Raw genomic sequence first — 25666 nt, 5'->3', positions numbered from 1 at the left:
TTTTAATCTTCATTGTGACAGCATTTTGAGCACCGGCTATGAGGAAAGGGGTTGTATGACGTTACAACGCATTCTTTTACCCTGCATGTCATTACAACGCAATTATTTACCCCTACTTCGGGGGTGCACTGGAGTTTGAAATAGTATAATTTACTATTTCAACTCCAGTGTGTGCAACAGTAGGGAAGGTGTTGGAGTTAAATCCAACACCTTATACCCCCTACAGCAAGCCATTTTCGTTGTAATGGCATGTGGGGTAAAAGCATGCGTTGTAACTGTTGTTTCCTGAGGAAAGGTGAGTACTTAATAAACAGCAGGAACGTATTCAGCCATTTTACCTAATGCTGATATATTTTGCTTCTGTGTTTTTTTCATGACATCCTACTTGGCAGGAGCCCACCGAGAAGAAGGCTCCGCTAGACATGTCTTTGTTCCTGAAGCTGCAGAAACGGGTTATGGAGTTAGAACAGGAAAAGCAAGCTCTGCAAGATGAATTGGATAGGAAGGAGGATCAAGCCCTACGAGCCAAAGCCAAGGTTAGACACTCTTTCTTAAATAGACAGGGCTACTGGATTTGCCTTTTAAGTAATTAAATATTTGGGGTGTTATATTTTAAAATCAGCCTGGCAAAGTTCAAATCCTGAGCATATTATGTTCATTGTGATTCTTTTTACATGAATTTCCAGGTTTTTAATAATTGACTTAGTTACTCGTGTATTTCATGACATTCAAAATGCATTAGTGCATCGAGATGACTTTCAAGTTAGTGGTCCTTTAAACATAATTTTCTTATATAATCTGACCTGATGTTATTTAATTGTATTTAGGACAATGCAGGCATTTACCACATCAGCGCGGCGCAGATTCCTGCGCTGTGCTGAACGTTCTAATGAGCCAACGGGCTCATGACGGAACGGTTCCGTCATGAGCACAGGCCAACCGACGCTCATGACAGAACCGTGCCGTCATGAGCATCGAAGGGGTTATAGAACTTGTCACATAGAGACATGTGTGAATATGTAAGACAACAAGATCTTAGAGCTAACATAACTAAATCACTGCACAGAACTGGTACATGTAAATGTTTAATTCCAAGTTAGTTGTTCGTTTTAGACTGTAAAAGTAAATATTCCAGTGACAAACCATAACAGAGACGGGAATCTGAGCGAGCTTATTGAAAATTAATTTAAAAACAACATAATCCAGTAATCGATCTACATGAAAAAAAACATGATACATAACACTGGCTCCAGCACTCTCACAGTGCAAAATTTCAAAAGGAAGATACTTAAGAACTGCCTCGAAAGCAAAACTGGATATTATCTATCTCTGACAGAATTCTGATTTACTGATACAGTGGTATGAAAATTGATTTACTATGGGATGACTGACGGCTCCTCACAATACAACAGATTCAGAATAGATATATCTGGAAAATAACTTAGTATACCAGGCTGCAGCTTTCATAAAATCCTCCAGCGTAGCCTCAGCTTCAAAGGCTACAGAAGTCACTTCTGATCTGGCACACTAAGCCTCTGAATGAGCCACTTAAGGTCCTGTGCTTGCCATGATGACCTTCACCGATCTGACTAAAGTGGGACAAAAAGGACAAGCAGTTGGTCTGGTCATGACTACAGAAGTCTTAATTATTAGGCCATGACACCTGGTACTAGAACTCTTGGAGTGTGTTGAGAAAGTTGGAAATGTGCTTTTCAGGGTTAGTCTTAGTACAACAAATGACGAAAAATTGACTTTTTCCAGTGGACAGTGCATGCAGAAACATCTAATGTCCTTCCATCTGATAACAGTTTTAATGAATTCTAAGCACAGTAATGTTATCTCACCTGCTAGATCCTACCAGGAAAACACCAGTACCCCACAGGAGGTACCCTTTGAAGGCCGGGGATATATAATGGCCTTAGGACTTGAGAAGTCTTCTCCAGGGATTCCTTACATATAAGTCCAAAGACCGTGTATCTCCAGTAGACAAGGCCACTGGGCACATCAGACAGTTCTAAATGCAATTGAGTGCCTAGTGTGATGGCACAACCCCTCTAGAGGCAGGTAATAGAAATGACCACGGATTAAGCTCTCTTGCTGGAATTCTATGAATGGAAAACCGGTTGCATGGTGTTCAAAATCTTGGGCTGACATGTTAATGCAAGAATTGCGTTCCTAGTATATGGAGATACCCTGTCAGTCTTTCAGACAGATAAACAGGATGTCACAAAAGGGAGAAAGTTAAATGTAATAAATAACTAGGTTCCTGAAACCACTTGAAGGGGCGGGCAGATGATACTGAGCTGGTCCACTGCGCAACAGCAGAGTGACCTTTCTCACTTTAACAGCAGCAAGCCCCCCCAACAAATCTGTTTTGTACCCTCAACAACTGTAATAGCCATGACCCTTCAAAATCCCTCTAGCGTACATATGTCCTAGGAGAGGTCTGATTCTTTGCATTTGTTGAATTATACTGCCAGGTTGCACGGTGTGGTGACATCACCCATCTCTTACTGCAAGCACACATTTCTGTCTGATGCTACTGGAAAATGCACTCCCAGACTCTAGAATCTTCCTGCTTGAGAGCAAAAACTGTGAGAAATTATCCTCACAGCACTCAGAGAAATGTTTAGGGCAGAGTGCCACTGGCCATGATAGGGTTTCCATAACAAAAAAATAACACCTAGTTAAGAACATAGAGTGGAGAGAATATACTGATAAAGTGTATTGCCTCCGGCCTTCGCACAAAGTGGACTTAAACAGGGCCCTGACAGCTAATTTCTCCATGGCATGACATCCTTACTGCTAGAACCTTCACCAATAATTTTAAAACTATTGATTATTAGACTCTCAGACAGAGATATTTGATCAGCTAAAAGGAATTGATGTGCTGCAAGTTACAAAAAGACAAAAGCCAAGGTAAATCCTACCTGTGCAGTGGTCAGCTCCAAAAAAGAAGGGCCTTCATAATCTAGCCATTGTGAGCATACATATCAGGTCTCAGAAATACTGGGCGATAAATGTGAGATCATGGGTCACAGAATATCACGCAATTAAGACAATGTGTGAGGGTATAGTTTGGTATGGCCTGGGGTCAGGATTGCATGCTCCAGGTGCTCAGGATTGCATGCTCCCTGTGCCCTGACAGTGGGTTGGTGGGATCCGGATTCAGATTCTGCCTCAGCCCCCTGGTTCCTGTGATTTCTTGTGTGGATCACGGGAAAACACGTTTACAACGCTGTTTCCACAACGCATGGCTTCACAACGCGGTTGTTACAACAACCGCGTTGTTACCACGCATGCAATTAAATCACAAGTCGTATCAACGACTTGCTGAAGGAGGCGTGCAACAGCAGGGAATGTGTTGGATTTTAAGTCCAACCCCTACCCTGCAGTTGCACAAACTGAAGCAGGAATAGTAATTAATACTATTCCCAAGTCCAGCGCGCCCCCCTACAGCAAGTACAACTTGCAATGTAATGGCATGCATGGTAACAACGCGGTCATTGTAACGACCGCATTGTGAAGGCATGTGTTGTGAATGTGTGCGTTGAAAAGTCATACATTTGTGGATCACACCTGGTAAAACCAGGCCTGATTCCTGTACTCAGGTACAGGAACACCCAGTTAACTCTTAATCTGGGATGGCGGTATTTCCTCGGGGATACTGCTATTCCAGACTTGGTATAAGGCCCTAAATAGGGGGGGGGGGAAGACCTTCCCATGTTTTTGTTGGCTTTATAATACAGTCTTATTTCTCCTCCAGGAGGATGCAAAACCCAGAGGAGCAGAACTGGAGTATGAGTCACTCAAGGTAACTACCCATTTTTAATGATGTAGGTTGTTGGTAGTATTCTCGAGCGGGTAGGCTGTTGACTGTGAAAGCGACCCTACAATTCTAGCTTCCCCACTTTGGCAGAATATCATATCCTGTGTACATAACTTAATTCCCACTAACCCTAATTGCTTGTATTGTAAAACGGTTCTAAGCAAAGTATATCCCTGTGATTGTGCCACCTTTTAGCGCCAAGAACTGGAGTCTGAGAACAAGAAGCTGAAAAATGATTTGAACGAGATGCGCAAGGCCCTGACAGAAAAGGGCTCCCCTGAAGTGACCGCCCCGGGGGCGCCCGCCTACAGGGTCCTCTCAGAACAGCTTATGGCAATCAGTGAGGAGCTGGATGTGCGAAAGGAAGAAGTCCTTATCCTAAGGTCACAGCTGGTTAGCCAGAAGGAAGCCATTCAACCCAAGGTAGGGAGCCATGTGCTGCTGTGGTCGCACTGCCACTCTGATGATCATCATGTTCTGTAGGGCCACTGTAAGCTGTCTAAAGATTTATTTCATAGCTTGTCCCATTTGTTGTCTTTTACATTGCTGAGGTGTTTTCAGTTTTGTTTTCCTTATTTTGTAATGGGGCATGAGAAATGGGTATGACTCTGTATCTCGGAGTCATGTAATATGTCAAGACACAAAGCCCCATGTGAAAATGTGATTTAGAATTCACTTAAATGAAATATAATCTCGTTTCTTAGTCTTAGGTTGAACAAACCACACATGGTATGAATGCTCATAGTTTATACTGCATTTCCCGACTTGGGAAATGCCCCATGATTAATAGGAATAATTTCACTACAGACTCCAGGTTACTCTCTCCATTTCCTAAGGTGATTGCATCTAAGGGCATGCGTTGCATGAGTTTTATCAGGTGTAAACTATGTGTTAATTAAAGGTATTCTTGAACCTACTTTATATTCATTTACCTAATTCACAAAATATTCCTATTTACGCACTTTTAAGTTCTGGATGCCAAAGGAAATAGCTGTACGTTAAAAGTTTTCACGAAAAAGGACACTGCCATCTGCTTTTCTAACATTACATATGAGTAGTCATCCATTGTGTAAAGCATGCATGGAGATGGTCAGTAAATTTGTAAGACCTGTAGATTTTGTTCCCTTCTACTTTAAATGCTTTTGTGAGTCAGACATAATTAACAAAGGCACAAAATTAAGACGCTTTCCACCACAAAACGGCCGAATTTTGGGCTTGGGTGTGTCCAAGGTCCCCAGGCTGTCCCTGGCGCTACTATACGCAAAAGAATACACAGACTTTCTGCTCGGAATAGGGTGGACGGCCTGATGGACCCAGAGCAGGGTTCCTGGCAGTGGGGGCCCTGCCTTCAGAAACAGGGTGGACCACATCCGACTGTAAATAGAACAGGTGGACGTTCAATTTGTGGCACAATCCCCTGCCCGTAAAACTCTAAATAATATTAATTAGAACTGTTATTTTTCTGTTACTGGTAAAACTGCGAAGAGTATCCTCCATTTCATGCAGCAAACATCGAAGCATCATATGTCTAATCAATTTAAGATCTTTGCTTTCTATGTGTATAATCGTTTCTGTTATGATGTGATTTAAGGTTGGATATTTTTAGGAAGCACCAACTAAATTCAAACTGTACCTTTTTGTCTTTCCTTCCTGTTCTCCAATAAATCATTTCCAGGATGACAAGGTAAAATTTAGTTTTTCACTTTGTTTCGGTTATTTTTGAGTTGTCTGTTTCTATCAATACTGTCAACGTATTTTCCTCTAACGTATAAGGTTAAATGTTGTGGTATAGCTTAAGTATTTAATATCCTTTGCCCTTTTTTATGTTTGTGGTTGGAGACAGAGATGACGTTTCAAAGAAAATCAAATTAATTTCTCGTGCCTCTGCGTTCAGCGAAAATGCATAATTTCTCTTGTGAATAAGTTACATTTAATTTGCAAGAACTTTGTTTAAACAAATCGTAGTTCAAAATGGCTCCGGAGTGAGCAGTGGAAGGGTGGATTCAGGAAGCAGATGTGTGCGTGTTGGCAAACTCTGCATCAGAATTGCTGTTAGTTATTTGACGATAAATACATTCTTTTTGTTGCCTCGTTCAGTGTGCTGCTATGAGGCTGGAAGGGTCCACGGATCTGTAGTATGCTTGTTATTGTCTTGGTTTGCAGTTATAAGGACAGGCGTCCCATCATTCATTATGTAGTGTGGCAGACATTCTGCCTGACAACTTCCCATGATAGTCTTGTAATTCCCAACTGTCCATATAATGTCATACTTTTATATGTTCTTAAGACATTCTATGCTTTGCTTGTCAGCTTTATGTCTGCAGATTTAAGGATTTGCCTGGCTGAGCTTACAAGCAGATATTCCAGGGAGTATCTTTCTCCCACGCTCGGAAAATCTTATTGAGCTGGAGTATTCTCTAAAAATATTGCGTATCGTTAACTATTTCCCACTTTTTTTTGCTCTACAAGCAAATGTACAGGTTTGTCGTATGTAGGCTAGGGAGGGGCCAGGCCAGGATGCCGACAGTGGGAACCCAGTTATACATCCCAACACAACTTGGGGTAGTTTCTGTGGCACATGGGGGGCCTCAGGGCTCGGCCATCAGCCCCATTCTTATTAATGTCTATCTGAGACCCCTGCTGACGATCATCAAGCGCCATAACATCAAAGTCATCAATTACGCTGATGATACGCAACTTATTCTCTCCCTGGAGGGAGAGCAGTCCATCTCAGTAGAGGGGTTTCATAGATGTTTAGGAGATATGTCACAGTGGCTGAAGGAGAATTCCCTACAGTTTAACATTGCTAAAACTGAACTGATGCATTTCGAGACGCATAGGAACACGGGAGGTCCGCCCATGAATCTGTGGCCCCCAGAGTTTCCCAACCCCGGCCAGACGGTTAAAACAGTCCGTAATCTGGGGGTAACATTTGATTGTAACCTCTCCTTGGAGGCGCATGTGGGGAAGGTGGTGAGCTGCTGCCTGGCGATTATTCGCTCTCTCAGGAAGATTTTTCCTCTTTTACCCCATCAAGCCCGCGCCCTGATAGCACAGAGCACGATACTTAGCCAGGTGGACTACTGTCATACTCTGCTCCTTGAGTCCCCTAAATTCCTGCTAGAAAGGCTACAGCGGATACAATCTGCCGCTGCTAAATTGGTATTAGGCTGGTCAAGGAGGTCCTCTGCCTCTGGAGCACTGATGGAGCTGCACTGGCTCCCCGTGACACAGAGAATTAAATTTAAATCTCTGTGTCTAGTATTTAAAGCCCTGCATGGAAAAGGACCCACCTCTTTCCAGCAAAAGTTTGAGTGGTACGTTCCGGGCAGAGTGCTCCGCTCCTCGAGAGGCATGTCAATAAAAGTCCCACGCTTCAATAAAGTTAGAGCAGGGGGCAGATCATTTTGGGTGGCTGCGGCCAGGCTGTGGAACACTTTACCTCTTGAACTGCGGCAACACAGGGATCTCCTCGCGTTCAGAAAGAACCTTAAAACTTGGCTTTTCCCTAAGAACTAGGCCTGTGCATTAGCCCCCTTCCTGTATTGACATGGTCTCTGAGTTAATAGCACCAAGATGCCTGTCAGGTGGTAGCGCGCTTTAGAAATTGTATAAATAAATAAATAAATAATAACATCATGGAGCCACTGGGAGCCAGAAGTGCATTTAAAAGAACTGGACGTGTCAGTCCTGTTACAAACCCCTGGGCTGCAAGTCCCCTAGATTAGTTAGGCCAATGTGCTCCAGTCTCACAACTTTAGTAGAGGTTGTGCCAGCACTCTGAAGTGGCTAAGGTGCCTTGCCAGCCCTACGGATACATAGGAATAGAAAATAAATGAAAAAAGAAAGAAACACTTGGAAATGTAAGAAGAGCTACTCATGTTCAATGAAAATCATCCCTAGCTACTAATATTATAAAGTTGTAATGCTGACCACGACAGACATGATTACATTAGTGAACAACATACCCAAGATTACCAGCAGGGACCCCCTCAGTGAATCAGGCACGGTTGTCTGCAATAATGTAAAAAAAATGCTTTGTCAGTGTGGAGTGCCTCTACTTGGGTAATACATAACCACCACTAAGTCAATAGTATTAGTAATAAGTATCAACAGTGCTGTGAGATTTACACACTTATCAGCTTTACATATATATAGTTTGGAAAATTAGCCATTTTCTCCAAACACCAAATGAGTTGTGAACAAAGTAACATTTTCGTCTCCAATACACAGTTTTTGATTTTGCCATACATACATTAATTTAAACGTATAAAAGCGTATAATTCAGTAGGATGGGTTTCAGTTAGAAGAGCTACTTGTAGGTCGTTAGAGATTTACCAATAGCTCACAAGCTACTCCTCGGAGAAGCCTGCTCTAACCCATAGTTTCTTCTAAGCCAAACCACTCTGCAGTGTTGCGAGTCCTCTGGTTCCCTTTTTAAGGGCAATATTAGTATAGCGGGTAACTTGGTGTGATGCATTGTACTGATAAAATGATTAATCAAAATGAAGCAATGGTAAAGCATTAACTAACTGTTCAGCGGCCTTCAGAAGCATGGCCACAATTCCACTTGGCGCGATGCAATCTGCTTTTATTTGATTGCTTTTTTTGATAAATGGAAAGTAAAATGTACGTGATTGGAGGCTAACCCAGCTGGCTCCTTTCTTCCAGGATACCATGACCGACTCTGCTGTCCTCTTTAAAGACGTGCAGAAGATGAAGAACAAAGATGAGATCGCTCAGGCCTACATTGGGCTGAAGGACACCAACAGGTGTGTGTGTTTTCCTTTACACAAATATCTTTATAGTTGAAGTGCATTTTAGAAACATTCTGTCAGCAAGCAACGTCATGCCATTGAGGATATGAACCTATTCAAGTGTGTGCTTTCTGTGTGTGCTTGGCCTCACGGGACTGAATGCTGCGTCTGTTCATCTCCATTGATCCACTATGCATTTTATGGCTGCATTTCTCTCAGCCTTCCTATCTCTGGCCAAGGCTCTGAAGTGATTCCCACTTGGTTGAGTATGTAGTCAGTCTAGTGTAATACATTGGTAAGGTAATGGTCTTCGTTGCAGCATCATACGTTGTTGTTGACTTTTGGTTGCATGTGTGAGGCCCAGAGTGTGTATCCCAAACTTGTCATGTATTGTTCAGGATATTCTTATTCATAGATCCATTCTACATTCTATTGACTAAAATCAGAGACCATCACTGCTTCTCTGTTGAAATTCATTGTTGAAATGCAGAAGAGGTTTTTCTATTGTGCTTTTCACGTGGCGCTGTCTGTGTCATGTGGCAGGTTTGCTTGAGTTTGAGATTTGAAGAAGTCAGTCCTCTTTCACGGTCTGGTTTGAGTTACGCGGTGTTAGGTTTCTACCCCCACACATTGATTCAATTATCAATGCTAAAAATAAAACGACGTCTTACATGTTCATGCATACTCGCAGCAATCAGAAATGCATACATGTAAACAAATTATAATATGTTTAATATCCAGAGTCACTCATCAGTGAATATATGGTGTACAATATGCATCACTTTGCTGCGGAGTCTGATTGTTTAGAATCTGGCACTATTATTTGATAATATGGTTGTCCGAACCTGAATATATCATGGTTCCATCATGATTAGCCTTTTAAAACGCCCATCTCATTGTCAGGAAAGGAATAGTAGGAGAGCCCCCTCACCCCCCCTCCCCCACACACAAAATGTAGGTCTTCATCGATTAGCAAAATGTGACATCTATAAAGTGCAAATGCACTTTAGCATCATATTTCTCCAAAGTGAAAATGTGTAGTTAGGCATTTCCTTGTGGGGGAAATGGGCACAGATGGGATTCCTCCTGCAAATCTGCGATTCTCACAGACTCCCAATAATACAAGAGCTGTTATTTTAATCATACCCTTTATTCTACACTGTCTGGATGGATCACTTCTATAGCAGACCTTATGTCCATATAGAAATAGGCCTACCTTGTCTTCACTCTTCCAGGCAGTGTCACTACTGAGTGCAATGATTTGTATGTGACCCGAGGGTTAGAATAATACTACACTCCCTGCTTATCAGCATAGTGCTAGCTCCCATGAGGGGCTTGGATGCTTGTTTGTCTCTTTAGCCGTATCTATCTGTCTGTCTGTCTGTCTATCTATCTATCGGTCTGTCTGTGTCTGTCTGTCTGTCTGTCTGCCTGTCTGCCTGCCTGTCTATCGATGATAATAGACAGATGAATTGAAGCAGATATTCTCTGCTACATACTCTTTTCATATCTTCCCTCACAAGTCATTGCAAATGTCTTAGGAAGAGCAAATGCGATTTGCTTTTGTAATTGCCACATACAATGGGTAGACGTTGGGGTTAAAGGACTGAACATTTAAGGTGACTTTGTAAATCGTGGATCTTTATTTATTTAAGAAAGTTCTGTGAGGGTTATGATGTGGTTTAAATTACTTGTGCCCAAAACAGACTCATGTTCTCTCTCATCGATGTAAACATATTGAAATTGTAACAGCCCTGCAATTGTGTTTTGTTTGTATTGTGAAACCATAGTACAAAAAAAATACATAGGCAGATTGCATGAACTGAGCGGATACAGAGAGCACACAGTGTAAATGGTCAGTGTTTAAAATTCTATTCAGTTAGAAAGTATTTGTCAGGTTTTGGTCAGATATTACTAATTTCATAATCATTGTTCTTTTCAGGACATTAACATGTCGATTAACCATCACAAATCCCTTTAACATGTCACCTTGTTTTAAAACTTTTCTCTAAAGATCATCTCCTCAGGACTACGAAATGCTGAATGAGGATGGAGAGCTATGGCTGGTTTATGAAGGGTTAAAACAGGCCAACAGGTTATCAGATGTTCTGAGTGGGATTTTTCCAGTTTGCATTGTCCTACTAACCAATGCTTTGCTGTCCAATTGCTTCGGCCATGTTTAAAGCACACTGATCGTTTAATGTTAAGTCAAACCCACATCTTAAGTTGCCTATGCTTCTTGTAGGTTTTACTTCAGGCAACTATAACACATTTCAGTTAAGACGAATTTAAATTTCCAAGCCAAAATAAAGAATAGCTGAGAAACTCTACTTACTAGCCATTCGGAGACTGATCACATTGCTTCAGGGTGACGGTTTGGTATCAAAATTGAGGCGGTTTTTCTGTGGCACACTGCTTTCACGTCTCATAACGAATTCTGATTCTGGAAAAAAAGCCTAGGTCTTGATGTATTCTGTTTCAACAGATTCTAAATATTTCTTTGAGTCATTTATTACCTTCCCACCAGTTTCAGGTGTTCAAGTGACAGTGATTGTACCTTGTGTTCACTAAATGAACCGACCCCCATATATATGCCAAGTGTGCCGATACCTACATTCCTATTTAATTTAATGTGTATTTAATTGAACCGTGATAAAGTATGTTTTATATTGCTGTAAGCTCTGTAGATAGTTGTGTGTGAGGTATCATTGTTTCAAATGAAAAGAATAGGAGAAGCATTTTCCTTGTTATTGTTCCTACTTTGACCCAAGTGCTAATGAGAACCATCTGACGTATGCATGTAAGACCGCAGACCGTCGAAGCACCACAAAATGTGAATGAGGCGAATCAACACTATACAATACAATTAATGAATTTAGTGTTTTTATATTGAGTGACTTTGAGTGCCCCTTTTTTGAATGGCATTTTTTCAGTCTTTTAATTTGTTCAGAAACGTTCCAGTAGTTTTCTATGTCTCTCTACTTTCCCTGTTGTGACATTATACTATATATATATATATATATATATATATATATATATATATATATATCATTAAAGGGTCATACTGCTCCTAGGAATATTTTCACCAATTACTCAGCGATGTGAGTCTAAGGGGACAAACTGTTTGATCTGCACTAAAGGAAAAACACTTCAAATGAAAAATAAGTAATTTTAGCTTACAGTGTACCAAAGTTGGCTCTGTTTTTTATTGAACTCTGGTGGTCATGACTGCTTTGATTAAGTCTACAATTTATCTGTTTCTTAATGTGGAAACATATATGGCGCCTGGGAGTAGGGCTAGGACCATAAGCAGTGTTCCAGGTGGCGGTGAGAAAAGGAGCATAGCCCGAGCAGTGGTCAGAGACTTGTCACTTTCCCGGGTAGCAGTGATGAGTGAAGAGCCTTGCGGTCTGAAGTCATCAGTCCATACCTCATCTCCAGATAGAGTGGGGATCCCCATGATGTCATCGTGTGGCAGAGCGAGCAGTCAGAGTGAGCACAGCATTGTCCATTGTGGTCAGGGCATGCGCCCTGAGGTTGGAAACGTTTCCCTCCTTAAGGCCATAAATGCTGCCACTCCTCCAGCAGTAGATGATTTTGAACAAAGGCACGCTCTGCAGTTCCAATGTTTCTTACTAATACAATACCTACTCTTGCTTGGCGCTTGCACAAACTAAAAATAACCTTATCTGCCTGCTGAAGACTAACTTTAATTGTATGTCTCATGGGTGGCGGAAAGTACAAACAGGCTGCTGTGCACTTTAGCTCCTTATACGAGTGCTGAACTGAATGGCAACAGCCCATGCTAAGGCGCGTGGGTTAGGTGAATAATTGCATTTACATGCACATGCTTTGTTTTAGCAACGGTTGTTACATATACATCTGCATTTTTTGACCCAGAAGGTGTGTCTGATCTATATTGCATTACAATTGTCACTTTTCCTGTTCAATAGATTGCCATGAACATAGTCTTTATCATTAAATTGTGTTATGAGTTGCCTTAAAGGCAGTGTACTTCTCCTGAACTTTTGGAACATTCTGTTCCCTAATTTCCAGTGGTTGCCCCATCAATTAGTTTTTGTGTGCCATTACAGTCTTTAACTAAATTATTGACTATTCACACTTCATAGATGGGTCTTTGTATCGTGGATTTTTCATAGTTGCAGATCAAATGGCTGAATGAACCAGTTAATGCAATTAATGTCTTCAGATGAAAACTTGTTTTCATTTTGCCCACTGCTAAACTGGCAGACATGGGTTTAAATTACATGTGGCGCTTATGTGGTGACTGCTAATGCTTTGTCATGGAAAATAGGTGACTAATTTTTACCTAGAAAGATCTTCTTAACCTCAAGTATAAATTGCCTGTCTTTTCCATTTTATAGGCTGCTGGAGTCTCAACTTCAGGCCCAGAGAAAGAGCAATGAAAATGAGGTAGAATCTCTGCGTGGAGAGATCCAGAGTCTGAAGGAAGAGAACAACCGCCAGCAGCAGCTCTTGGCTCAAAATCTGCAGCTTCCACCAGAAGCCCGCATTGAAGCGAGTCTGCAGCATGAGATAACCAGGTTGACCAATGAGAACCTGGTAAGCGTTCTAGCGGAGCAGACAGTCACAGGTCCAATCACTGCCGTACCTTCTGGCCTACAGCTTTTGATTCACATTCTTACTGCTCACATACCTCACTTGCCAAAATGCTACATTTCAAATATACTTGTGCAAGTGGTAGTAAATGTTTGAGAACAAAGGGTAATTATTGCTTTTGAGCTCTTTAATTGTGTTGCCCTTTTAGATTTACTTAATTTGTTTTTCAAAATGCCAAAAGTGCACATCCAAGCAGACCTTTTGATGTAAAGGCTGATCATCTTTAAGCCCAGTGGCTATAGAATAAAGCTTTGGCCAGACTAAAACAGGTTAAATGTGAGGGCCATGTGCCATATGTTTAATGGAGCAGATGGACTTTGACCCAGATTCAGAACAGAGATTTCCAAGAAATGTTCTTAATACGTTTGCATGTGTACTGCAATTACTGTCAGTTTGTCAATATTTATGAACATTCCTGTGTTTCATTATGAGTAAGTGACAACGACAAGGGAAATAAGTAGCAAGGGGTCTTAATGATCAGTTCTACCAGACATTCATTTCAGTTGAAACACTTAATAATTTTTATAATACATACAAATATTTCCTTTAAAGGAGGTTGAAGCATATTGCTCAAGTGGTCTTCCACTTAATAAGAATCTATCAGGGAAAAAAAATATTTTTGTCTTCGGTTTTCTTGCCATTTAAATTTGAAACACCCGTGCCACTCTTAATTGTAAAAAACGTAAGATCAGTGCATTGACCACCAATTGACGAGGATTAAAGAAACACCCGGCCCACCTCTAAAGCAGATGTAGCTTTTCTTTAACAATAAGATCTTTAGTCACTGCAATTCACTCTTAATATTTTAAGTAGTACAACGGTAGGCTATAAATGATTGAAATTGCATGATTGTTTTCTGTTCAGTGTCAATAAAATTACTTGCGATTATGCTCAATGACACAATTTTCATGAACTGTGGTCTATATCAAAAAATGGCTGGGGGTTAAGAGGATATGCTAGGTTCCTCCTCCACAACAAGTATTACATCACAAAAAAAGAGAACACAGCTATGTTAATGAGACTAACCCTCCAATGGAGAAAACAGTTTTCTTTTAAAACCCTCACGCACCAGGGTTATCCCTTGGTGGCATGCTTTATCATCAGGTCCACCCCGTTCAGCTACAGAGCGGGGTGTGCTGCGACCTACGGACTATGCAGGTGCACCTAGTGCCTATGCACTGATAAAGAAGATGGTGTTAAAATAGGAGTGTTTTTTTTTTTTTTGCTGGAGTGTATCTTTAAAAAACCTGTCTGGTAGGTCTACCTATTTATTCTATGAGCGTATGTAGATCCTGGCATTGCACCAAGTAGCTAGCAAGGCAGAGGCGGAGCCTTGGAGTGAGTGTGACTATGGGCTGCCTATCTCTCGGAGGAACCATATTGTGATATTCAAGCATCTTATATAAATGCAGACGGTGATCACCAAATAGTTGTTAAATGTATGTACACCATTTTCTTTAGCATGAGTTTGTGTCAAGTGAGAAACAGCAGGAGTGGTACCAGGGAGTTCGTTTTCCTAGGTCCTGATGAAAATCCAATAGGGTTATGGCTTGAAACATGTTGGCCTTTTTAGGAAAGCAGGTACATAACATCCTCATTTCCTAAACTCGCCTCCCTTTTTTTAATCATACCTACTAGAGGTCTGATTACATAGCATACACCTACTAGCCAGGTATTTTTAAGATACACTCCAGCACAAACCACCCCCACTCCTATTTTAACACCATCTTCTTAAGTGGGAGAGGTGTGGCGCCGCAGCCAGGGCGACTGACGCTGGAATCTGGGGGTCAGGGTTTGATCCCCGGCTCCGGCGGCAGGTTAGCCCAGCACCATGTGACTCTGGGCAATAGCTTGCTTAATCTTCCCGACGGCCCCCAGCGCCTAGAGACCCTTACGGGTGATTGTGCGCTTTACAAATGTGGATTATTATTCTTCATCATGCATAGTCACGTAAGTGCGTCCACATAGTCCGTAGGTCGCAGCATGCCCTGCTCCGTAGTGGAATGGGATGGACCCGATGATGAAGCATGCCACAAGGGGTAACTCTAGTGGGTGAGGGTTTTTACAAGAAAACCGTTTTCTTTCCAGTGGAAGGTTAGTCTTCTCGACATAGCTGGGTTCTCTTTTTTGTGGCGAAATGTGGTCTGCCAATATTGTGTATGGTATATGCATATGAGGCCTTACTTCGTGGAAAGATGTCATGCAAGAAAGTGATTTGAGGAGAAAATGTCTCATGTTGAGGCATTTTCTGCTTGAAATAGTCTCCCCAAAGTAAGAAAAAGACAGACATTATTGAGTAATGTGATAAGACTGTGAATTTCACAAATTTCATATAAATATACCACTGGCGTCTAAATTGTTACATCCTCATTACTTCTGATTAATGTATAATTATTATGGAGACCTATATGCTATATGTGGTACTCAATGTGAAGATTTTGAAACTACACGTTTCTTTATATTATCTGTTATAACATACCTCAGCAGTAGGACAGTACAACCAGCACAGAAGCCGCCCCACACAAATTGTGCTTGGTTATTAAACTGCTCATGTGCTATAACAGACTGCACTCCTGCTGCAAAGAAGTGCAGTCATGGGCATAACCCTAAGATAATTCTGTATACTTATCGGAAGTTTCTATATATTGCTACCTGGATTAAGATCTGGTTGTGGTGTGAGGAATAAAAGTAACATGGACCACAACATACATATGTCTTTTAATAAAACATTTTTTTTAAACTTAGGTAGAAGAGCATATATCAAATTTAAGGCTTTTTTCAGTTCTAGTAGTATTTGAATTTGCTTTAAATCAAATCACAGGATGTGCGAGTTGGATACCCTGGACATATTTTCTGTATTTCATGATTTCTAATGCTTTTCTTTTAGTTCTTCTCTCTAGTTAGCGGTCCTGGCTTCTCGTGCCAGCGGTTTAACAACATTGAGGAAGGCAAAAAAAGAGATTTAGCAGCAAGCCTTTCAACAAATAGGCACTGTTTTGATGTAATTTGTCTGTAAAGTATTATATATATATATATATATATATATTGGTTATGTAAAAAATTAACTAAGTCAAACAATGCATCCTACATAACCCCTTGCTGTTTCCAAGCCATTGTGATGTGACTTTATTAAATATTTGAAAGGAAGTAACTTCTAACCGGCATACAAATGTTTGTATGTGGACCATAAGTTAAATGCTGTTGTCTTTTTGAATGTATGATGCACATTAGTCACTATAGTGAATGCAAAGCCTCCATATGGGATAAAAGAAACCACTGTGCCTATTTTTCAGTTTTTTGAGGAGTTATATGCAGATGATCCCATGAAGTATCAGTCCTACCGGATTTCCCTTTACAGACGGATTATTGTATGTAGATCAAATGGTTTGTCTTTGTTGCCATGTTCTGTGTTTTCGTCCTGCAGCACTAACACAAGATCAGTCCTGCAGCCCACTTACCCTCGAGGCAATACATTTGTGAGGGTTTGATAGGGGTTATTTCTTTCCACAGCTTTTAGATTGCAAAGACAGTGTCATTCTTTCTTACAGCATGCCGTTTAAGTGCATATTTTCACTAATCAAAATTTTACAGTATGATGGACACAAAGCTCTATTTTGACAATGGGATGGGAATTAAAATAGTTTGTTAAGCACAGCATTGCTTGCAAACTTTAGTTTTTGCCAAAAATTGTAATACATAGCCTTTTACTTGTTAAGTGTTTGTAAAGCAAGTCTCATGTCTGTGCAGTGTGTGACCTCTAACTGGTATTGTGTTGATTTATACTAAGCTATCTTCTCTTAATTAACAAAACGCATTGGTGTCCCCTGCACTGTGGCAACACACTATCAAATGATATCTCTGTTTTCTCATTCTCTTACTGGATTCTGTTGTATTAGTACTTGCACTATTCCCTGTTTGCTATAAATCTCTTCTTAGTCAGACACCTCAACACTAACCTGTGCCAGTACTGACAGCATGTTTTTTGAAAAAGACCCAGATACAATTACTCATTAGAAGGTGTATTTTGCAAAGAAGCCACTTGCACAAGTAGGCTCAATGTTAGAGGCTCTGTTGCCTTATGGTCATTTTATATTTAATTATTGTTTACTAATATAGAGTTTCATATAACGATGTCATATAACCTACAATTTGGTAGTATATATGTAAAATAGTGGTATAATAATATTCCTTCCACAGTTAATGGGTCCACAACAATTTAAACATTTTGAACACACTGTGGACGTATATTTTACAGGAAATTTTCAGACAGCATAAACATATGTAGGTGACAGGAAACTTCCTCTTCTCTTAAATGGAAGTAAGTATCGTGTCAGTGTTCAGAAATGAGTAACAGTAAGGCTGTATATTTTACCAGTTTTCCACTTGAATTTCAATCTGGCTATCAAAGGGAGATTACAACAAATTAATAAGGTGCATTTAAAATCCAAGAATTTGATTTAGCATAATGGTTCACCCTCTGGTAAAAGCAAATAAGAATACAAAGTAAATTAGAAAAAGCATTGTAAAATGATAAAATACCTATCACTACTCAACTCGGCTAAAATGTTTTCCTTAAATTTAATCTGATCAAAAATCCACTTTTGTTTGAAACCAAGACAACTTGCCATACCCGTCATACTCCATGTATCAGTTGGCTATTATCAACTTCCATTTTCATCTTTATCCAAATTGAAAAACGAGGCACCTCATCCAGTTTTGTTTTTGTCAGTGACTCAGTTCCTCCTCTGTCCCCTGATTTGTCCCTTAACGTGACAGTCAGAACCTCTCAACTCTTAGATGTCCACTTAATCACTGAGATACCTTCTTTTTGCTCAGATGGTGCTTCGTAGTAGGGTTTCCATAATGGGATTAGGTCCACTACATACTGTTTAAAAATGAAAAACAAATCGCAATGAAATTGACTGTGATGTTCCTCCTCATAAGTGAAACGTGTGCCAGAATTCATCATAGATGAAAAGCACAACCCACCTGTTAATTGTTCCATAGGCATCTTTGGCCTCTGTAATATGTTGGTACTTTTGATATTGTTGCTTTCAAAATGTACATCTTGTAAAAGTATAGAACCCTCCATGAAGCACAGCAGCAAATTACCAGGATAACCAAAGGATTCACATATGGTAGCCACTTGTTTAACTAGCATCACCCTTGCAGGACTTGTATAGCCCTATGTATTCCCACTGTAGTAAACAACATTACCTTTACATTTTGACAAAGGTGAAAACAACTTATTGATAGACCCTTCCCACTATTGTAGTACCTATAGAATAATGTAAAAGATGTTTCCTTGTTTGGCACTACAAACGCGAAATGATAAAAAATTTAAACATGTGTTCTGATACTTTCCTGTTGTTTCCATACAACCGTTCTCTTCTAATGACTCATAAACATTGTTTGACTTTTTTATAGGAAAACTCTTATACATTCCTGATAACACATTGTCTCTATGTCTATGATTTGATTATGTACTCCACTATGGCTAGTGTCGTTGTGGGTAAGTTACATATAAGCAAAACATTAATTGCTCTACGTTTTAACAAACTTTATGTTTTCCTAGTTATCTTTTATGATTATAAAATAAGGCAACTTTTTAGATTTCAGATTGTATATCTGGGGTTTAAGTATAATTTAAATTTTAAATAAGACTCTGTAGAGATCCCAAAATTGTATTCAGGTATGGCAAAGGCAGACATAATTATATAAACGCTACCAGAATTTATTCATGATCTTCTTAAAAGAGGTTGAAACTGAAATAAATAGAAAGTTTACTTTGGAGTTTTGAATTTGCTTGGGATGATTCAAAACATTGACTGAATTTGTTGTAATGTTGCACAGATAAATAATTTTGATTTTTGCTACATTTTGAATGATTATGGAATTTAAATAGGTTTTTTATACAAGTTTGAGTATATTTAAAAACAATCTAAATGTTGTTTATACAGGTACATAACTTGAGTGTTTTGTTAAAATGACCTAAAATATTTCTAGAGGAAATGGTGCATTAGTTTGTTTAAAACAGAATTCAGGAGTTTAAAATAAGTGTTAACATATTCTTAAAAGTTAAATCACAATGTATGTAATAGATGTCATGTTGTTATTGGCCACTGATTATTTTTTATCAAACATCTCCAACATTTTTGAAACTCCAGATTAACATTTTCTCTCTATTTAATTACTTTGAAACAATCCAAATAGTTCTAACGCCGTAAGAAATAAATAAATCTTATTCAAATTTGAAATAACCAATTGCTATCAAAAACACATCTTTATAGATCTCTAAAGTCTTTTTTCTAACGTTTTAATTTAAATTACTAACTTTTTCATTAATAAAACGTCCAAAATAATTATTTGGGAATGTTTAGCAAACTATTTCAAATTATTTGCCAGCCTGATCTTTGCTATTTCATGAAAAGATAAAGTAGATATATTTTGACAGTTTCTATCATAAATTGTACATGTCAAATATTCCTAAAGTCAGGGCAAACATTTCCAAAAGTTCCCTTTCAAGGGAAAACTTCCCCAACAGTACCTTTTATTATAGTTTCATCCCACTTCCACCACTGCCCCACTTGGTTGCCCAGGCTCATCACAACACCCATTCCTTTTATTTTAAGAATTTGGATAGGCTTACAGTCATTATTTTCTATATTTATGTTTAAACTGTTAATTTATCAGCGTTTTTCTAACAACTGCATGCACCATGAGTTTGCCTGAAATGTTTAAACCGTCTCACTTAATTGTTGTAGTCTTAACTAATGTGACCCCCATTTCCCTGTACAGTTGTTCTCACACTATCAAACTATTCACATTCTTGGAATGTGCTAAAATAAGCACTGTCTCCATCATGCTGGTAATTATATAATATTTGTAAATAATGCGTTGCTTTAACAACTGCCATAATTCAGGCATAGAAATTGTCGGCAGAAGATGCACCTCACTACGGCTTTTTGTCAGTAGCTCACAACTAACCATTACTTTGTGTCTCCAGCATGCAAGATGAGGCGTGGTTTTACCTTGGATACCAAATCTCTTTATGATTTTCAGGACCTCATGGAGCAACTTGAAAAACAGGACAAGACAATTAGGAAACTGAAAAAACAGCTGAAGGTATTTGCCAAGAAGATTGGTGAACTAGAAGGTATGTTTGATTTTCTTTATAATTTCTCATTTGGTTGCTTGACTGCAACAAAGTTAAAGCAGACAACTTGTAGAAATGAATTCAAAGGTTCATTTAGGAAATACATGACATTTTATTTCTTTTTGTTTTAAAATGTCATTTGGTGATACATTTTAGAAAAGAGATAAACTTACCAACTACTGAATGGGTGACTCTAACTAAATGAGTTGTTTTGCATTCCTAATCTAACAAACCGTAGTAATTAAATGCTTATTCAAATACTGTGTACTTGCAAGGCACATGCATGTACAGTAAGACTTTCTAATCTAGGAAGTAAACCCCAATAGCATAATTCAAAAATATGTGATCGGCATGCTTTGGAAATGTAACAATCAGGCATGCGCATATTGTATATTGTTTGCAATTATTTTTGCAGGGCGTCTTATTGTAGGAGCAGCCACATAACCAACCAATTAATTTAAAATTAAAAGTAACTCTCCATTGGGTGGGCTTGAGGCATCAGGAATGGAGGTCCCAATAGGTCAGAAGATGAATATGCTATACATAAAACACTACAAGGAGAATGTGATCCTATTAGTTAAAACAAATGTTTTGGGTGACTCACTATACTTTATAAACCTCAGCTATGCACGTAAAGCTTTTGGAAGTCAAACCCAATTCATTGCTGTTACCACTGAGAAGACTTTATCTCTTGACGTGATTGCTCACTTTTTTGGAACCTTAAGTATGGCCTACTATGAGAAATGCATGCTATGGTCAGAGATAGGCCACTGCAGTTTGTGGCAGGAAAGAGAATTGATTTTGTGCAATTAATTTTGAACTCTGCCTAGTGACCACAATTTTAAAGATATAGAGAATCCTGTCTGGGGATTGCTCCTGGTCAGCAACATAGAGAAGCATGTCACCTGCAAATAAACATCTCAGTTGTCCTAAGTCAGTCCCTTTATCAGTGCATCTACTTGTATCCAGCACGCTAACGGTTTCGGTCCAAGAGCACAGAACAATAAGGAAAAGACAGAAAAGAGGGCACCATTGTCTGGCACCCCTTTCTGCCTACATAACAATTGAATCGGGAGAGAAATGCAGGGCCTGTTGCAATTCTTATAAATACTGTTAGAATCAATCCAGCATCAAATGACAAACAAATGGCTGATTCGTCAAGTGTACTCAAGACAGCAATTTCAGCAAGTTTAGCCTCGTGGAGGTTGGCAAAAAACTAGATTTGTCAGGGTTGACCAGTAACTGGCTCAGCACAAGGCTTTTCAAAGACAGCTATTAGTAATTCCTGTTCTCTAAGCCTCAGTTTGGCCTCCTGATACACCTCTACTTTTTATGTTGGTGGTACTGAAGCAGCCTACACGTGGTACATGCTGCTTTACAGATCTACAATAATTAAATAAATTACCTAAAATAACAGCGAAAGAAGAATAACTGCTATGTATCATTCAATATACACGATCAATGACAAATGATAGCCCGAACAGATAAGGTTAATCCTAAATTGCAGTTGGGGGGAGGTATAAATGGAGACAGAATTGTTTGTGTTAGCCCTTTTTACTGTATGCACATGAAAGTTTCTCATTTCCTTCCAGTACAGAAACACCTTTGCTGCGTTTAATGATTCCTTCAGTTTTCAATACTTTTATTTTTATGCCAATATATTAAATTATAGAACATCTCCCTAAACCAGTGTCGTGTGATTTCCCTGTATTCAAAATGAAGAAATACTAACCTGTGTGTGCTCAACATTTTCAATATAACAATTTGTTATTGTTTTCTTTGTGGTAGTGGGTCAGATTGAAAACATATCTCCTGGACAGATCATTGATGAACCCATTCGTCCAGTTAGCATTCCAAGAAAAGAAAAGGACTTCCAGGGAATGTTGGAGTATAAGAAAGAAGATGAGCCAAAGCTGGTCAAAAATCTTATCTTAGGCAAGTGTCTGATTCAATGTTATGTAATGATTAGGTATGTACATTTACGTCAGAAACAAGTGTGGAAGAATGCCGGTGACATTTTCTCATTCATGCTCAGAAAAAAAGTGAATTGACATTTTTCAAAGGTTCAGTATTGAAGTAATTCATAACATTATAATGCATGTCAGTCAGCACTGAGTCGTGTCATATTTGGTATTTTATTTTATAGTAATATTAAAGATTAAAGCAAGCCATATAACACTGGCTCATTTGCCAATGAAAAATAAATACTGCATAAAATAACAGTTATTATAATAAAATCAAATTTAAAAGAATACTCATTCCATATTGTGTGTAACACACAAGCTCACCATCCGACTGCTTAAGTTGCTTGAACTGTGATTTAAAACACACCTACTTGGAAGTGCTCCTAATACAATGTAGAGAACCCTCCTTTTATGTACAAATATACTGCATTCCACACAGTTAACACCCAAATCAATGTTACTCGTTTCCAGTGTGTGGGCACACTAGGTAACAGACAATTTATTCATTGTCATTGTTACAGGCTTTAGCACTAGAATACTAGAAGGTTAGGCTGCACTGCTTTGCCGGTAGTCTATTTTTAGTCTGTACATTAAGTCAACTGAATATTTTTGTTGTATTTGCAGGGATCTTCGACCTAAATATATTTTCTACACTTGCTGGTTCTCTGTCTCTCTCAATAACACACACTCTTGCTCTCTCACATTTTCTCTCTCACTTTTTCGCTCTCAGATTCAGATTCAATTTATTTGGATAAGTTAATTAAACCCATTACAAAAGAATAAACACTTTTAAAACTGCAAATCAGTTCATGCAAATATATAGATACATTATTTCCCTGTATTGAACAAATAACTGCTCTATTATTTGGGGGAAGGGATTATATGACTGTACCTTTTTCTTAAGACACAGTCGAGCAGTGTAAAGTGTTAGTGCCATACTATATTTACTAAGTAAGAAAAAAGAAATTAAAGTGCGTTAGCATTTGCTCAATTGAGCGTTCTTAGCTCAGTGATAATTGTAGTTCTTTGAAGGTCGCTCTGGATTCCTGGGGAGAGCCTGCCCTTGGCAGTGTAGTGTGCTCCAATAACAACATGACACCAAGGCACCAAGGCATTTCTCCAACTCTGTGTCTCCCACTTTCTTTTTGTAGTAGTGCGATATCAGTTCCTAGACGTTGTAAGGATGTTGCAAATGTTCAGGGCGAGGGTTTAGTGCATCACTGTGTATTTTTACAAATCTCCTGCAACGGGAGATGATGGGAACCACCGCTTGTGAAAACCCTACTGCTGATGCCTCTTTGCAGGTGCGGGCCCATTGTTTCAGAAATAATTGCCAGAGTAGAATTCTCCTTTCTTTGAACATGGCAGGACAACAACACAGAAGATGCAGCCATGTTTTGTGTTTGTAATTACGTAACCTGCAAGCGCCTCCGTTGTCTTTATTGGCCCATGCTGGATTGAAGTCCAGAATTGGCAGGCCCAGCAAACGCATATACATGATCTCTCTCCGCGTTCTAAAGTTGATGGTAGCTGATAGATTGGGCTGGGCTTTTGCTCCCAAAAAGAAGAGTTTAAAGGACACAAGGACTGTTGATTTTAAGGAAGCTTGATCTTGCTGAAATGAGGCCAGTCGCACTTGTCTGTTGATGTTTTTTTTCCATATTGTGAAGGTGATAGGCTCCAGTGAGATGGCTGCTAGATTTTTCGTAGTAGCTACTACTGCTCTCTGAAGTTGTTTATTCCACGGGGATCCTGGTATTTCGAAAATGCCTCTGAGGCAGGCCTTCAGAGAGTTCTCTGATGATTTTAATATGCAAATTTAAATATGAGGACGTCTGCTTAGATAAAGAGGGATTGTTTCACCAACCCAAGTTCCAATCTGAGTCTTGCTCTATCGAGCTATTTCGGCAATTGAAATATTTTCTTATATCCCACGAACTGTGTGTTTTCCAGGTCTTCCGAGCATGCTCCAGGGATGGCTTGATGGCCATTTTGTAAGGCTGGAAGAAGGGAGGCTTAAATTACTTTGCATATTCCCTGTGCAGACGGGCTGTTTAAGTTGTTATTAAGCCTGGCTAAGCCATAGATGATTGCTATTCATTTATATTTTAATTTATTTTTATGAGTGGATGATTGAACAGGTTCAGTGAACCACACCCCCAGATATTTATATTTTAGGGCCGTAGTAATGATCGTAAGTCCCATGATGCACGAGACTTGTTTTTTGTTCTTGTAGCGACCAAATACTAGTATTTTGGTTTTATCTGGATTGATGGTAAGAAAGTTCTTTGCAGTATATAAATGTAGGCTGGTCAGTGCTGCTTGAAGCCCCACTTTGGTGAGGTCCATAATAACAATATCATCCGCATATTGAAGAATGTGGGGTGATCTATGACCTAAGCAAGGGAGGGCAAGACAGCTGTTAACCAAGGCTTTCCCTAGATCTGCTGGGTATAGATTAAAAAGTGGGGACGTTAGCACACAGCCTTTTTTTAAACCGCCAAAAGTGGGAATTTGGCGAGAGTGCAGTTGGGCCCGTTTTCACACAAACCCATGTTGCAGAGTACAGGGAGATTATGGCCGTTAAAAGTGGTGATGGAATACCCCAGCATGCAAGTTTCCTCCGCAAACTTTACTGTCAACTTTGTAAAATGCTGCAGTAAAATGAATCAAATAAAAAAAAGTGGGAGTTGTTTATGCTGCACGGCTTGATGGGGGCTAGTGCGATGATATTGTCATTAATGGCTGCTCCTCCACGGAAGCCAGTTTGGAAAAAGGGGAACAGCTCATTTTCTAATACACAGCTTTCCAGATTTGTCAGCAACATTCGGGCATAAGCTTTTGTCTTCACGACTAGCAAAGCTATTAGGCGAGATTTAAATGGTTTTCAGGGATCGCCTTTTTTAAATATCGGGCATATGGTGGCACCTCTCCAAACTTCTGGAATTTGACCCAAGCTGCAGGCTGAGTTGAAAAGTGAGGCCAGAAGAGATGCCCAGTCCTCTGGTACACATTTAAAGATGCCAGCTGGGAGACCGTTTGGGCCAGGCGCATTGTCGCCTTTCATATCCTTAATTAGTTTTACAATTTGGGATGGTGAGGTTAATTCTTGTGGGTCTCCTATTTGCTGCAGGGTGGGCCCCTTTTTGTCTGTTTTGTGATGAGGGGAAAAAGGCCAGTTACATGTTTCTACCATTCGAATTCAGAGACTGCGTTTTCCCCTGTTGGGCAGGGTGATTTTAATTTATTAGCGTAATTCCGGAAACGTGTGAGGGATCTTTCCTTAAGCATCCTGTATATCTTTAGCCACTCCTTTTCT

At 39.6% G+C, this 25666-nt stretch overlaps 1 protein-coding gene across 3 annotated transcripts in view; it reads left to right on the top strand.

The window, feature by feature from the left end:
- MYO5A (myosin VA) overlaps positions 1-25666 on the top strand; it is a 665088-nt gene that overhangs the window by 562420 nt on the left and 77002 nt on the right. The window contains exons 26-34 of one of the 3 annotated variants that reach the window (XM_078684842.1): positions 393-536; positions 3767-3814; positions 4025-4252; positions 8501-8601; positions 10601-10681; positions 12972-13170; positions 16521-16595; positions 20290-20383; positions 22172-22318. In XM_078684842.1, the coding sequence (XP_078540968.1) occupies positions 393-536; positions 3767-3814; positions 4025-4252; positions 8501-8601; positions 10601-10681; positions 12972-13170; positions 16521-16595; positions 20290-20383; positions 22172-22318 (1117 nt within the window). The remainder of the gene's footprint in view (positions 1-392; positions 537-3766; positions 3815-4024; positions 4253-8500; positions 8602-10600; positions 10682-12971; positions 13171-16520; positions 16596-20289; positions 20384-22171; positions 22319-25666) is intronic. The other 2 variants (XM_078684843.1, XM_078684845.1) reach the window with 2 other exon arrangements.

Source organism: Lissotriton helveticus, chromosome 3_2, assembly GCF_964261635.1.
Source record: "Lissotriton helveticus chromosome 3_2, aLisHel1.1, whole genome shotgun sequence".
Classification (NCBI taxonomy): domain Eukaryota; kingdom Metazoa; phylum Chordata; class Amphibia; order Caudata; family Salamandridae; genus Lissotriton; species Lissotriton helveticus.
Note: the sequence above shows the minus strand (reverse complement) of the source record. Positions and strands in the feature narration are given on the sequence as shown.